This window comes from Metopolophium dirhodum, chromosome 2 (assembly GCF_019925205.1).
Source record: "Metopolophium dirhodum isolate CAU chromosome 2, ASM1992520v1, whole genome shotgun sequence".
NCBI lineage: Eukaryota > Metazoa > Arthropoda > Insecta > Hemiptera > Aphididae > Metopolophium > Metopolophium dirhodum.
Window position 1 is genome coordinate 1981648 of NC_083561.1, and position 16440 is coordinate 1998087.

At 26.8% G+C, this 16440-nt stretch overlaps 2 protein-coding genes across 5 annotated transcripts; one reads left to right on the plus strand and one right to left on the minus strand.

The window, feature by feature from the left end:
* Window positions 1-1823: 1823 nt before the first annotated feature.
* On the minus strand, window positions 1824-8657 carry LOC132938247 (SET and MYND domain-containing protein 4-like). 2 transcript variants are annotated; one of them, XM_061004971.1, is made up of 13 exons: window positions 8158-8657; window positions 7841-8072; window positions 7568-7775; window positions 7318-7486; window positions 6539-6697; window positions 6219-6459; window positions 5736-6007; window positions 5603-5676; window positions 5259-5540; window positions 4354-4500; window positions 3417-3561; window positions 2855-2994; window positions 1824-2531 (listed from the first exon to the last, which is right to left on the minus strand). In XM_061004971.1, the coding sequence occupies exons 1-13, from the start codon at window positions 8298-8300 to the stop codon at window positions 2527-2529; spliced, it is 2217 nt and encodes a 738-aa protein (XP_060860954.1). In that variant the 5' UTR covers window positions 8301-8657; the 3' UTR covers window positions 1824-2526. The 2 variants fall into 2 exon arrangements, with proteins under 2 accessions (XP_060860954.1, XP_060860952.1); XM_061004969.1 differs by lacking the exon at window positions 1824-2531 and having other exon boundaries at window positions 2533-2994.
* Window positions 8658-8713: 56 nt separating this feature from the next.
* Window positions 8714-15703, plus strand: LOC132938248 (ecto-NOX disulfide-thiol exchanger 2). 3 transcript variants are annotated; one of them, XM_061004972.1, is made up of 12 exons: window positions 8714-9133; window positions 9198-9360; window positions 9446-9644; window positions 9699-10047; window positions 10201-10425; window positions 10510-10722; window positions 11854-11960; window positions 12538-12660; window positions 12743-12880; window positions 13327-13471; window positions 13528-13686; window positions 15077-15703. In XM_061004972.1, exons 1-12 carry the CDS (start codon window positions 9121-9123, stop codon window positions 15265-15267), a joined length of 2025 nt encoding a protein of 674 aa, XP_060860955.1. In that variant the 5' UTR covers window positions 8714-9120; the 3' UTR covers window positions 15268-15703. The 3 variants fall into 3 exon arrangements, with proteins under 3 accessions (XP_060860955.1, XP_060860956.1, XP_060860957.1); XM_061004973.1 differs by lacking the exon at window positions 13528-13686 and having other exon boundaries at window positions 8723-9133; window positions 15077-15701; XM_061004974.1 differs by lacking the exon at window positions 8714-9133 and having other exon boundaries at window positions 9244-9360; window positions 9426-9644.
* Window positions 15704-16440: the final 737 nt, after the last annotated feature.

Sequence of the window (16440 nt, forward strand, 5' to 3'; positions counted from 1 at the left end):
TAAATCTTAATAAGTTTTATAACTCATTGATATTATTTTGTCATACTCAAAGACAATAACAATCCATAGGTAGTATCGTTGATTTACAGTATAATTTTTCATGCCAGTATTCAAACAGCCAACAGGAAAAAGGATGGGATTCTCTTAAAATTATTTCTACAAGTATTAAATATATTTCCAGATTACGTCATTGGCAACACAGTACATCAGCTGGTATGTCAAACTCAAAGTAACAAGTATGGGCCAAATATATTGAATATTTTACGATACGCAGTGGCATAGCCAGGAAATTTGTATGGGGGAGGGGGAGGGGCTATCTCACAAAAAAAAAAATACAAATACAGTACGTATTTTATTTACTCTTTTTATTTTTTTATTAATCTTGATAAAATTCTATGGTCAACCTTCCTCTTCAATACTTATAACTTATAAGCAGGGTTTGGAATTTGTGGCAAATGTATATTTTTTTTGATTTTTGTGTCCTACTATCAGAATATTCAATGTAAGATACAAATTTGTTTTACACTTCTCAGATGTCGTAGGTGTATTTAATTTTATTATGTTTATTTCAAATTTTAAGTGCTCATTTTCATATTTAATAGAATTTTGTAATGATTAACTTCAGATACTCATAAAAAAATATTGCGAGGCTTGGCCCCCTCCTATTTGTGCTTATGCGATCATTATATATATATTATGCATACATCAATCTTAGAGTGAGAGGGTGGGGCATAAACTCATATAGTAGTTTGAAAGGGAGGTGGAATATAAACGGTTTATATTCCAAAACATTATTTTTTTTATTCAAAACTGATAATAGTCACAAAACATTGTGTGTTAATTAATGTTATTTAAATGTGGTTTTTCAATGAATTTGTAATTGTGTACACTATAAATGAGTATAAAATACATGTTAATTAAAAAAAAAACATCCAGAAAGTAGTATTGATAAGTTAAAAACATCGGTATCTTTTGTATAACTTCAGACACTATTGATTTAGTGCATAGTAATAAATACAAAATGTATTAAGTTATTTTGTTATTTGATATTAACTAATAGGTATTTCTTGATTTTTCAATAAATAAATGGTTATTGGTTACCAACTAACAAACCGTTATCTATAATCTATTATACATTTGAATTCAATTTACCGCATTTGCGCCTTGTAGAAACAAATAAATGTTTTTTTAAAGATAATGTGAAAATATCCACCATCCATCGGTTAGGACTATATATATATTTTCTATGGTTAGGACGGTTAGGTTATATAATTATAAATAATCTATGGCAAATGACAATCGTCTGAGACGAACAGCGATTCCAATACGCACTCACATATTTCGTTCCATTGTGGTTATTAAGCTAAAATTTTTTTTTACAAATGTCATTAATCTCAATACTCACAGACTGAACTTTTGGATCGGACATATGAAGACGTGACCTGCATTTTCCTTGGCGGAGATGCACATCTCTGACACTAGACAATATTATACACTCGAGTCTCGAAGGGAACACGTACGTTTCTCCAGCCCCCCCCCCCCTCCCATATAGAATTTCAAACTTTTTTTCGGTTAAATATTTAGCGTGCAATTAGCGTGAATTGGCGTGACCTATTTCGAAACCGTAAACCCAAAGCCCCAAGAACCGTGGGCTTTTCCCCAGCCCCCCCCCCCCCAAACATTTTTATTCAAATTTTTTTCAACGCCAATATTTAGCGTGCAATTGGCGTGAATTTGCGTGACCTGTAACTAGTCTGTGCATGGTTCATGGGGTCCTGAGCTCTAGAAGACGCTTAAGAATTAATAAATAATTAATTAATTGTAATTGTATTTTATTATTTGAAATCAAAACAAATCATATATTACAGATTAAAATTAACAAATAGTTACAGAATTGATTAACCTAGGTAAGCTTATGCAGACTTGTGTTGGTATTAGGGAGCTATGATTACTCCTTACTACTAAATATAAATATAAATGAATGTTAAAATTCAATACTACAAATCAAATAAATCTAAAAACTTAAATTTAAGATTACAAAAAATATTCTTAAAAGAAAAAAAAAGTAGTATTTTATACAGAACAATGTTAACGATAAATAAATAAAATAATTAATGCAAATAACATTTACATTAAACTGATGCTTAGAAAATTGATATCGTCAATTGCAACAATTAATCATCATATATGGGACATATGAATATGCAAATGTCTTTTTACTTTATTCCTGACAAAACTCCCCGCAGACATAATATTATAAGAAACTGGAACCGAAACTTATTTTAAACATTAAAAAAAATATATATAATATTAAGTGAGGTATACAAATGGGTTACTTGTCATATCACTTGATTCGTGTTATGATGTAAATAGTTTGTTGATTTACTGTGAAAATGTGTGTATCATGCACAGATTGTTTTTATTCAAATAGGCATTGCATAATATCAGAGCCTTAACGAGTAGAGCAATGCATAGTGAGGTTGACATAATGGCATAGGTATTTTTCATAATATAAACACAAAACAGTTAATCTATTAAGCAAAATAATATACAAATGTATTTTATTATAAACAGCATAAATTCAATGCACAAATAAAGATAAAGAGGTAGGTAGTTAATCTAAACCTAATGCATAATAATAAAATTACAAAAATTTAAAATATTTCTTATCTTATAATGTACCTATGTATATTATTATTTATGAATTTATGATGTATGATGTACAATGAATATCATACAATTATAAGGATTACAAAATAATAAGGAATAAATAAAATTGAACATAATATATCAATGTAACAACCTAGTTATAGAAATATTTTTTCAATATTTAGATTTTAGATTTCAAACCTACCTTCCAAGAATTGTAACAATATATTTTCTTTATGTTTAATAATTTCTATACCACTATACGGAATATCCCATGCAGACAACTTGGTATCAAATATTTCCATTGATCTCCGAACAAGTGTTAATGCTTTATGAATTAAATTCCTATAAATAATTAAACTGTAGTAAATATAATTCACATTCGACAAATAGATTAATATTTGGGTTAAAGTTAAAATATATGTAAAACTTTTTTTTTTTTTCCAAAATATATATAAAACTATAATGTATTACAATGCTATATTTATTACTACAGCTATTTTATTAACTTCAAAATTTAAATAATTATAGCTATTGACTTATTAGTCGGTAGTCCAATAGTCAATACATAAGAAAATATATTTTATTAAATGTTGTGAATAAGAAGCAGAAAGAAAATATTATTTGAATAATAAATAATAGTCTTAATGGGATGAAAAATGAAAATATAAAAATGTAATATTAATGAAACATAATTTTTATACTCAGAATCACCACAAATTTTAAAATATAAATATAAGAAAATATTAACACATTACAATAATTACCGATCATTTCTCATGTCTAGGCTTTTGACCATTATATCTGTTATTTTATCCAATTCATAAGCGACTTCTAAACTATTTTTACCAAAACGATTTTCTATTGCTTTAGAACTTCTATCCAAATATACACAACAATTCTCGAAATCTCCTTAAATTATATAATATAAAAATTAGCAAATACAACTATTTAAATTAGGAATTACTAAAATAAAATGATAAATAAATATAAATAAATAAATAAAAACATTTCACTTTTGAGTAATTTTCAATGGTCATACACTCATACAGCATAAATCATAATTAATCATAAATAAAAACAATTTTGTCTTCAAAATATTTGAAAATTAATTCATTGATGTATAATATTATGTTTATCTAATAATCTACACAAACATTTTAAGAGGATGTCAGCGCACTATTTATTTTCTCTCTCTAGCCCACGTGCAACAGAGACAAAATGTATTTGTTTTTAAGTAATCTTAGAGTAAAATCACCCATTACAAAAAAGATAGAGAATAATATTTTTGAGGGAATGACATATCGATTTCTCTAAATATTGTTTCAAAACAATTTAAACATAATTTAAATTTACAACATTTTTTTGTTTATTTTGAGTCTAATACAAAGTCAAATAACAATAAAATATAAAATCGATATGTTCCCTCTAAAATATTATTCTCTATCTTTTTTGTAATAGGTGATTTTACTCTGAAATTACTTAAAAACATAGAAAAAACGATTCTGTGCAAATGCGTTATGTCTATGTTGCGTGTGGGTCAGTGAGAAAACAAATAGTGCGCTGACATCCTCTTAATCAGATAGCTAAAAAGCAATGAAAATATACACAATATTTTTGTAAAGTATTCAGAAATGTAAAAACAAAAACATGTTTTTATAATGAATTCTAATAATCTGAATTTATGTTATATAATTATCTTACCAGCTAAAGCATAACATTTTGCTATACTATCTTCACATTTTGCAATATATGAGTTATTTTGGTTCAAAATGTCTCTATAAAGTCTTAAGCTCTCAGAAATAATATGTATTGCGTGTAAAACATTACTTGCCTCGAGTTGTTTGATTCCTAATTTGAAAAAAAAAACCATTTAAAATCAATAAAAATATATTAAATTAGGACATTCAGTCAACATTTTTTAACCATCAGCCCTCAGAACATATAATAATAATTGTTTAATACAAATGTATGTATATGGTGGTTCAGTAGATTTATCATAATTCATATTTTATTTATATACATCATTATATTAGTATACTTACGAATCCTGCACATTTAAGTGCTACTAGAGTACTACAAAGTGGTTGAGATTTCAAGAATACTGATTTTCAGTACCCTATGACCACTAACCGTCCAACCAGTATTAGATTTCAAAAAATATAATTTTGATAAAAAAAAAATCAAGTATTCCAATAAAAAGATATCATTTGTTTTGTTTGGTGTAAATTATTGACTAAACTATGATCAGAACTGATGATAAAAATTGATTATATATCAATACAAATAATATGCATCAGTAAAACTAGGTTATTTGTTACTTCTAACATAATTAACTGAAAACAAACAACATCCATTATCAAGACCTAACCCGGAGTACTTTTAATCTAGACAAATATTTTTAATTCTCATTCTATTATGTTGACTAAAGGAATAAATATTAAATTATTACATATTATGTACAACACACATTATATCTGATCTTAGGTATTTCTTTTTGTATCAGTTACCCACACAATATCCATGTTAAAAACATCCCCATTAATAATATCCACAAACTATATGATGACACTACTAATTTTTGATTAATTTTGATTTGCTACTTTTACCTTTATTATAAGTTTTGTCGGCTTTAAGTAATTTTCTCGCATAATCTAATGTTCTAAATCGTACACGGCATGAACCGCAATACACTGTTTCATTAACATCTAAATCTGACAAAGTTGCTGTAATTCCATAGCCACATTGGAAACATGCAAGTCCCTCGAATGTTTTAAAAAATAAATCATCTGTTTGAGGATCCAAGCACATAGAACATTCACAGTCAAAATGATATTGATTTTTCAATGAAGCCTGTCTTTCGACTAATCGCATCCGTAGAAAGTTAGGCCCTAAAATTTTCTAAATTAAGAACAAGAATATTATTATTATTATATTATTATTGTATATTCACCATAGCAATTAGTAATTTCTTCTCCTTCGCTTATATCTCGGGAAGCTTTAATGACGACATACTTCAGTATATTACTGGAAAGATTATTGCAATTAAAAATTGATTGTATTAAAAGTTAAGTCAACAAGTTTACCTTGAAAATATATTTGGGTCGCATGAATGATTTAATAAACTTGAAGTAGGAAAAATAGCTGTTCCAATACGTGGTTGAGATTCGTCAATAATTGAAGTACGAGATCCAGAGTCATAATCTGACAACATATGAGTGGAAATAGCATTTCCATTACATACTAGTCTTGTCATATGGTGTAGTAATTCATTTCCCACTGAATCAAGCACAAGATTTGGATGTTTTTCAAAGAAATCGGTTTTCTTTTGCAAGTATATAAGCAAAAGAGTGGCAGTCTGAAATAACCAAAGTATAAGCACTACATTTCTGTTCCCATAAATGATGACTTAACTTAGTTTAGATGGACTCATTAAAAAATAAATCAAAATATTTTTAATAACAATGATTACTTTAAAGTCATAATATTAGAATACATTATTAGAATCATAAATAGTATTACTATTAACCTATCATATTATTAATATTAAAAACATAAAATATATATACCAGACTGTATTGGTATAATTCTAATGATTTTAAATCATTAATATGTGTTAATAGATTATAAATTTGATCATTATTGCTGTTTGCTTGAGAAGTTTCTATTGTCAAACGTAATGCAAGATGGGCAATGCCAATACATTTGAAAATTGATGTTCCTTGTTTACATTCCCAGCGATGATATGAATTCATTGCTTCTTGAAGACACTTATCACCACAAAACAAAATAGTGCAACAATTATCACATCTGAAAAAATTTAATTTACTTCCCTATAGTTATCTTTATATAAAAATTAATGATTAGTTGGAAATTTAATGTCACTTACGGTACAGAATAATATTTTAGTGGTACACAACAGTTGTAACAAAATGAATTGTAATATTCTGGAAGTAGCACAAATGCAAATGGATTTTCAAATATTAAAAGTTCTCCATATTCTATTTTTGTCGAAGCAACAAAATATCTTCCTTTAGCTTTGGAATAACTAAAATAATATTTAAACCTCGGTAAATAGATAAAATTATAATATCTGTAAATAGATTTTAACCATACTTTATACTTAAGAAGTATAAAGTATACTTGGAACTGTGGTAAGAAAGATTCCAGGTTCTTAAAGTATCATAAAGTAATTAATAATATTATAAAATAAAATTGAGAGGTAATTGTATTTATTTTAATATAAATGTAAGTTCCAGTTCAATCAATATTATTTATTTAATTTTATTTAAATTAAGAAGTAGAGCTCTGATTATACACATGTGTTTTCTCGGTATTACTAATGCATGTCGCATTAAAATATTAACAAATTTTACATTTCACTGTTATTTTGAATATTAGAATGAATTAACCTAATATCAAATTTCAAGGTAAAAATATTTCCCAGGGCCCCACAAAGTATTTTTATGATGTTTTGAAACAAGCCGGTATAATGTCCTCTAAAACATAATATAAACTTACAAACATTACATTTTTATTTAATATTGTGATATATACTATAAATGCAATAAATATGTACTTGTATTTACATTAGGATTTCCAGAGTATATTTACTTAATTAAAATGTTTACAGAATACAGATACTTAGTCAACTATCGCCATAATTACCATAACTCAATTTTGGGAGACCTAAATGGAAGAGTTATTTTATTTGTATCCAGTTTTTTTTTTATTAGATCTTCCGTAAGCGTTTCGTCAGCATTTTTAACAATATCTTCGTCATTAGAATTAGAATTATCACAATCAGACAAAACTTTGCATTTTTTGATAAATTGATCTATATTAAAACACAGAATATAAAATAAATAATAAATAATAAATAATGTATGTATTATAAAATATTTCTTGTACCACTAACCTCCTAAGGGTATTTTATAAACATTCTTTGATAGTTCTAATATATCTTTCCAGATAGTTTTAGCTGTTTTAAATTGTTTCAAAGCCATTAAACATTCAATTTTACGTTTTAACAATTTCACAATTAATTGTCCTTTAGGAAAGTCTTGTTCATTAATTTCTACATTTTCCAATATATTTAGACTGGCTTCAATATCTTTTAAACACTCCTGGAATAACATAAAGTATTTGTATAGTGTTTTTCTTTTATCATTAAATTTCAAAAAACCCATACTTGATATTTGTTTAACCTCAGGTATACAGCTGAACGGTTAGAAAACGCTAATGTTAATTCTATACTTTTATACGGTGCAAACTGAGCCGCTTTAGTGTATAGCTTACAGCACAACTCCAGGCGATTCATTTTGAACTCTTCATTAGCCGCCAGCCGAGTCTCTTTAGATTTGGTCGAGTTTTTTAGACTGTCATTAAACTTGGGTTCATCCAACCATTTTTCCAAAAAGCTCCTATGACACAGACATACATTGACCGCACACAGTAAATATGATGTAATGATCTTGTAATACAACAGTTGTGAAATAAAATATGTACCTGATGAATTCATTTTGCATACAGAGTTTAACTTTTTCATTATTGGGAGTGTGTTTAAATGCTTCCATAAAACTTTTAGTCACACCGTAATGGGTTAAAATGTCCATTACATAATCCCATCGAATAAACGTGTTTACAGACATAGTTTAAATACCTATATAGTTATTAATCCAAAATAAAAATTTAGTATAAACTTATGTAGGTAAGTACACGTCTATTGCAATAGTGTTCAACTGTACAAGTTTTGTTAAGAGTTCACAACTCAGATCGTAGAATACAAATATGACGAATCAGATATTCGCGTCTCCAACAATCCTACCGTAAGTAATAACAAAATAAGTATGAAGTATATAGTTGAGTGGTCTCGTTAATATCATTCATCACGATGTCGAAAATAGCTATAGTTGTTTTTATATCGAAAAATTAATGTTAAATGTTAATAAGCAGTAAGCACCAAGCAATATTAAATTCACGGCAAATTTTTTAACTATAATACAAAGATGTACCATTGGATAATCAATCCAACAACAATTTTTTCACTATCAGCTCTTCTTCTTCCATGTTGTTTGATAAAAAAGTATTTTGATTTATATTATAACGCTGTGTCCATAGGGAAGAAAGCAGAAACAACAAGATCGAGAAGGTAGATAGGTATTTTAGACACTGGCAGTGGGCACACGGCTGTGCGGCTGTAGATAACTAATAATTACATAGTTTATGACTTTATGTTATTATACATCTATTTATGTTTTTTATGGATTAAAGAGTTAATTGTATTATTTACCCATACAATTATTTTAATGAATTATTGATTTTTTTCTTTTGTGTTCATAGTTCATACTTACTTAATATCATTTAGATCCAACTAATTTCATATTATTCATTGACACCCATGATTATTTTCTTTACTTGCCCTTCAATACTACAAATTGTCTTTTTTTACTTCATGTAGTGTAATGAATAATGGCTTCATATTGTAAGAACATTTTTCTTCTTTGCTTTTGTATGTGTTACTAAATATTTTTAATTTATTTTTGTAGATGATGCAGTTTTTCGAAGAAAAATTACAGAAACTACGAGCACAGATGAACGGAATAGACCTAGTGAAAATAAGAGAGGACGGTGGGATCAACCAGATGCCCAAAATATTAATTCTGATGATCAATGGGAACGAATAGTTGAACGAGCTAGAAATCTAAGAAAGTTTGTACCTACCGTGGACATAATTATTTTACAATAAATTGTTAAATTTCAATATTATAGCTTAGTATTATAATATTATTTTCAGTGATACACAGTTCAATGACATACACGGGGATAAACCAGCATCTCTAATAGACTTGCCAATTGATGCAAATATTTCTTCTAATAAACCACCCGTACCGGTTAGAACTTCTCCTTTGTGGAATGAAATAATGCCTCAATTTAATCCATTTAATTTAATTAACCCAATGACCGTAATGGATTCTGCAATGTTCATGGGACAAGTTAGTACAAAATTAAATTTTTTTGAAATCAATGTTACATATGTAATTTTTTAGTATGGTGTCATGGGCGGAATGCTAACACCCTCTTCAATGATTGTTAATCATACGACACCAAGAGCACCAGATTCCAATGTCATTCAAACAGACAAACGAATTATACAACTAGAACTGTGCACGCTGTACCCACCTCCTTCAAACGCGCCTACACCAACTTCTAGAGAGAGGCCCCCAGGCTGTCGAACCGTATTTGTTGGAGGTTTACCAGACAGCATTACTGAAGATATAATGAAATCAATTTTTACCAACTATGGAGAAATATTGACAATTCGTTTAAGTAATAGAAAATTTTGTCACATACGTTTTGAGAATGAGTGCTCCGTTGATCTTGCATTAGAACTCTCAGGTAAAAATAATAGTTAGCTTGCGTTTATTGATCAGTTTTTAGGCTTTAACAAAAATAAATATTCATTATTTTTAACTGTATAATATATTATAATAGGTACATACTACATTTCATGAATATTTTAATTAATGACAATTTACATATTATGCTTAGGATATCGATTAGTGATGAAAGGGCAAGAGCTTGTATCTGCATCACGTTTACATGTCGATTATGCTCAAGCCCGTGATGATCAATATGAATGGGAAATGAAAAAAAGACATTTAATGCGTGAAGAAAGGCGTTTACAACAAACTCGATCAAATCCTCCTCCATCTCCTCCATTAATACCCCATTTCACTGAAGCTAAAGCTTTATCCGTTAGTGAAGAAATTAAGGGTAATTACTTCATAAGATTTTATAGTTGATTATAATTTTTATTATTAAATACGGTTATTAATACTTATAATTATTTTTCTATAGCTGATACATCATTTTTAAATGCTGTACAAGTAGTAATTACATGGTTAGAACGAGGAGATTGTAACAAACGTAATGTTAATATATTTTATTCGATAATTCAATCGACCAATTCTCATGTACGGCGTTTACTATCAGAAAAAAACCAATTTGAAGAAGAACTACAAAATCTAAAAGACCTTACTAAACGCCGAATGCAAGCAATTTTATTACAATGTAAGCATAATATTACTCTAATTATTACAATAATCTACTAGTATATATGGGTTATAAGAGAACTTCTAACCATTGACCTTGTTAGAATGACGACTGATGACAAGAGTCAAAACTAAGAAGAAAAAGTAAATAACATAGCCTGTAACATGCTAAAAAAACAAAACATAATTACAATAAGTGCTATTTTTAGTTGCATGACAGGTTTCATAATTTTCTTTTTTTATAATAATTAGATTCAGGTATTTGGTTTTTTTTTTATTTGGTTCAGCTTAAAATATTGAAGTTCACATTACAAATACTATGATTTCATATTGTGCATTTGTCAAGGTTAGTATTGCTTATGACTGAAGAATAAAATTTAGTACATCTATGGTATTAAAGTAATGATGAATACATTGATTTAATTAAGACACAAAATAACCATAGTTATTGAATTAAGGTTTGTGAACATAGGAAGTTGGAACTACATTTTCGTAGTCTATTTCCAAATGATTTGAAATGTTATTTATATTTCAGAAACTATTATTATGCTTCCCAATTATTAAAGGTAAGTATGATATAGGGTCAAGGTTTTAATTATATTAAGGTATTTTGATGGTGATAAGAAAAGGAATTATTTGTTAAGCAATCCAATTTTATCCCTAAAATTCTTATAATTTTCTATTCAGATGATGACTTTTTTAAGAAGACATGCAAGTTATTAATTACATAAACATTATTCATATAATATCAATTTAAATAGAAAGAAATAAGATATTTTAAATTTTAATACAACAATTAGGTTATAATTATTATTTATTAATAGTTTTGCTTTTTAAGTAATTTTTTTAAAACATTAAAATCTAAATTGTTCAACAAAAAAAAGTAATAATTTCTATACCTTTTACATTATTCGTTAAAATTATGATTTAGGTATGTTATTAATTTTTTTAAATACAATTAACTGTTATAACTTATTATCAACATTTCTACATACATATTCATACTCTAACAAAATCAATCACAATACTATGGCGTAATATATTTTCCAATAAACAACTAAAGTTATTTGATTTATAAACACCTTACTTCTTTTTTTTCTTTTTTTTTTCTTAATATGTTAACCGCCTGTGTTATTGTCCTTGTATAAAGTCACCCAGATCGAGAAAGTGTTTACTTCTGCGTCGCACAAGAAGGTTTGGGATCATTTCACAAAGGCGCAGCGAAAGAACATTGAGACATGGAAGAAGCAGGCAATGGTAGGTTTTATGCTAACTAAAACAGACAACAAACAAATAAAATAGCTTTTGCTTAATTTAGTTACCTAAAATATATACTGCCTATCTATAATGAAATGTGAAGATTGTTTGTTCACAATTCATGACAAACACTTAACTATCATAATTGCTTACATTATAGCTATTGCTTAACATTTACAAGTATTTACATTATTATTTGGTTGAGTTATGAAATCAATTACCAGTATTAACCATAATTTGATGGTTTTTATTCGTATTAATGCATGATAATATAAAATAAAAATTATTTTTTATTTGCATGTCGATGTCAACTGTGTGCTGTAATATTTTACGAGTATAATTAACAGGAATTTGTATTGTACCAAATAATTTAGGTAGGTGTTATATTTTATTTGTTTACCTTGAGTTTTTTATGATTGATGTGGAAATTAGGGATCGCGCGTAATATATATGTTTACCTACAAATTTGTAATGTACCTGCTACAACAAAAGTATATACATACAAACCATAATTTTTTAATTTTTTTTTTTCATACTTAATATTTTTATGATTTAATTAATAATTCTAAATATTTAGGCTCTATCCAAATTGGGTATTGATGATGAAGATGAAATGATTGGCGGGGACGAAATGGATCTATCTGATGATGAAAGTAATTTGAAAAAGACAAAAACAAAAACTGATCCTATACAGCTACAGGTAATTTTAATTTTATTATAAACCATTCATACTTAATTATTTACTATTCACAATATTATATGATGTATATTATTTTTGATAGGATGAAAATGATCACCTCAAATGTGAACTAGAAGCTTATAAAAATGAAATCGGAATGATGAAAGCTAGCTTACAAACTTCTGACCAAAAGGATATTCAAATAAATTATTTACAACAACAGTTATTATCTACTCGACAAGTAAATATATTTTTGTTTATTTTTTATTCACATTTATTTCCTTTAAACCATAATAACAAAATTTTTTTTTATTTTGTTAAAATATATTTTGTATGTGAATTCTTTGTATTCCAATAGAATTAAAGAAGTTTTTTTTCTTTTTGTAAGTTCTGTGTAATACTTTCCAAGTTACACAGATTCATATTCATGTTTTATTATCATGGTATTTTTTTTTAAATTTGTTATTTCAATCAAATTTTTATAATTATTTTTCTTTCTCGTTTAATATGTTATAATTAGTAATTCATACCATTTAGTATTTAATTTTATGACTGAACAATAATCCTTTTTTTTAATGGATATTATTAAAGCATTTGGAATCTATCAAAACAAGTTTTTTTATAGAAAAAAAATGTTTATAAATATCCAATTTCTAAATATAATTAATTCAAGTAATTATTTAATAGGAGTTAAATGTTCTTACTGAAAAATGTTCTGATGCTCAAAAGTCTAATTCAAGTTCAACTGATGACCAGTTAATACCAAACAATAAAACAAAAGAAACAAACAATGGATCAAATAATTTTTCTGGTCATCAAATAAAATTACTTGGTAGGTACACATTTTAACTTGCATTACAATTATTATTAATAATCTATAGTTTGTAGTGCTGAAAAGAAATTACATTTTATACTCAATCAAGTTAAGAAACATACTCGGAAGTGACCAGTTTTTGTCAACTAGTGGTTATGCAACAACAGTCAACCATTTGAATATAGTACACCTGCCATATATAATGAATCCATACTGTGCAAGTTGTCCTCCAAGTATGGTTCTTAACTTGAATAGAACATATATTATAATGTTCTTTAAATATAAATCAAGCATCAAAGTGTTCATACTATGAAAAGAAATACTTTTACAAAATATTAATTAAATATGGTGTTGTTGTTTTGATCAATATGCGACTAATGACGATTTCAAATTTTATACACATTATGGGTGGTTTCTAGAACCCCCTCAAACACCTTTAAACTATTAGAAATTCAAACATCTCAAACGTTTTGAATAGTTTCAGCATAATCAAGTTTTAAATGGTCAAGTATAATGCAAATAAATTTTTATTTTTGTTAAATATGAACACTAGTTTTACTACTATTATATTTTTTAATTTTTAAAAATCTACAAAGTTTGAATAATATTTAAGTTCAAGTTTGAATAGTTTGAGTTCGTGAAAACTCAGGTTTGACCCATCCCTAAAAAATGTGTTGGTTTAAATGCAATTTAGTTCCCACGGGTTTTTTCGATTTTTTTTTCCTCCCAAAACGTGTGTTTTAAAGCACTGAATACAAAAGTCTAATTCAAAAATTCTCTCAAATAACTATTTTGCAAGTTATATCTTTCCAAAATGTATGATTTTATACGTATTTAGGTACGAATGCACTTTGCTTTTCTACGTTTTCGTATTGGATTGTCGCCTCTTATTAATTATGTTATTTTATCTTGTTATAATATTATCTAAAGTAGTTTTGATGAAAAATGTAGATTAATATATCTGTGGACTTTGTCCAATGTGACGGCTTTGTATAACAAGTCGAGGGATATTTTCGATTTGCGAAGCGGAGCGACGAGTGCCGATACACGCGTAGTCACTGCCCAAGAAAAATAACATTTTTAATATAAATTTTCACATATCCATAATTGTTTTGTCCCTGTTACCTACTTGAGGTGGTTTTGCATAGCAAGTCGGGTGATATTTTCGATTTGCGGAGCGTAGCAACAAGTGCTGACACACGCGTAGTCACTGCCGAGGGATTTTGTGATATCAAGCTGTAATATTGTGTAAATTTTGGTTTTAATTTACAAGTTTTTAAACAGCAAATACGATAATTAAAATCTATTTCCATGTTTCCATCCATCATAAAAAAAATTCAATTTTTTTAATAAATCAAAATCGTATATCACTAAAAAGTTTTTTTGATGTTTTTATCAAGGTTATCACATATTTTGAAAACTATCGTTTTATAGTTTTTTTGGTATAACTTTTTTAGAAAAAAAGTGCGAGATTTTTGAATTAGACTATTGTATTCAGTGCCTTAAAACACACATTTTGGAAAAAAAATAATCGAAAAAATTGTGTGGGGACTAAACTGCATTTGTTTCAATGTGTTTAGCTGAATGATTATTTTTATTTAAAATGTATTTTATCATTTACAGGTCATATTGCAATATATTTAAGCATTCATCCTTTTGGAATAAGTGTTGAAAGTATTGTAAACTATATCAAAAATATTGATAAGAATGTTACTTCTCAACAAGTAGAAAATCTCCTAGTCAACAACCAAATATTATTTGAAAATTTCCAACACGATGATCCATCTCTATGGAAATTAGTCAATTTTAGTTAACTATGATATTATAAAGTACTTGATTATTTTCATTTGTAATAATTTGTTCTTTTTACATTTTTCACTTAACTAGTGTTTTACATACTTTTTATGAAAAAGTTGCTTTATAATTTGTAATTTATTCTTTTGGTTGTTATCATTAACTTACTATCTTCTTTATTTAAATTATTTTTTCACGTTAATAACATTTAATTTGTTATAAAAACATAATACGACTAATTTATATTGTTATTTAACATAGTATGCTAATATTATAACCTTTCTTAAGGTTTTGTAAAAATTTACTATTTTTACCGAACAATTTATTATGTTTATTAATTACTTTATATGAAATTTATCATTTGTTTACTCTTTTATTCGATAAAATTGTATAAATTATATTTTAATATAAGTAGTGTAATAAACATCTTGTAGAGTTCATAATACAGTTTTGATTCAATAATGCATTTATTTCCTTAATTTTAGGGTTTAGCACCAAGCACCTATCATTGATTATAAAGAGATTTGGACTTCAAGAAATTAAACAATTTTGTATTTGCATTACTTAAATTACTTTAGTGTGAAATTACAATATAAAAAAGAGGGTAAGTGGGTGTTGTGGTCGCTCTGCTGTACAGTAGGTTATAAGTGGGTCACTGTAATGGTGTTAAATTGAAATTCAATGATATAAAATTGTTGTATAACCAAAACAATTCTGAGCGAAGACAGTCTGTCAATCTTTAGGCTATGATATTATTAAGTAGGTATATTTGATGAATGATGATATTATTGTGATTAAACTACCTAATTTAGGGCTACATTCAAAGCTACAAATTACAACAGTTGTTAAATTCATTTTTGCCAAAAAAATTACATTTAAAAATGTCATTGTGAGTATAAAATATAATAATATAGTCTAAAAATACCATATACCCACAAATAATATTTTAAAATTACAACAAAATAACTAAAATTGTAATCCATCGTTTTAATATGTTATTTTATATAAATTTTACCTTAAAATGATAAAATAAACATTTGATGAAAATTTCAATTACTAACGGTTAATAATTTATGAATAACGACAAAATAAGAAAATCGTTGTATGAGAATTGTTAATTTACGGATGATTTTTTTTTCTATTTGATTTAGCTTTTACTTATTAGTAATAAGTACTAATAACTATGAATAACC

Excerpts from the sequence above, each read along its gene's own strand:
- LOC132938248 (XM_061004972.1), top strand. Across the intron at positions 13,472-13,527 it reads TCATCAAATAAAATTACTTG|TGCTGAAAAGAAATTACATT; the intron begins GTAGGTACACAT and ends TATAGTTTGTAG. Across the intron at positions 13,687-15,076 it reads CTGTGCAAGTTGTCCTCCAA|GTCATATTGCAATATATTTA; the intron begins GTATGGTTCTTA and ends TATCATTTACAG.
- LOC132938247 (XM_061004969.1), bottom strand. The coding sequence starts at position 8,300 with ATGTCTGTAAACACGTTTATTCGATGGGATTATGTAATGGACATTTTA. Across the intron at positions 6,460-6,538 it reads CTAAAATATTATTCTGTACC|ATGTGATAATTGTTGCACTA; the intron begins GTAAGTGACATT and ends AAATTTTTTCAG. Across the intron at positions 6,008-6,218 it reads AATTATACCAATACAGTCTG|ACTGCCACTCTTTTGCTTAT; the intron begins GTATATATATTT and ends TGGTTATTTCAG.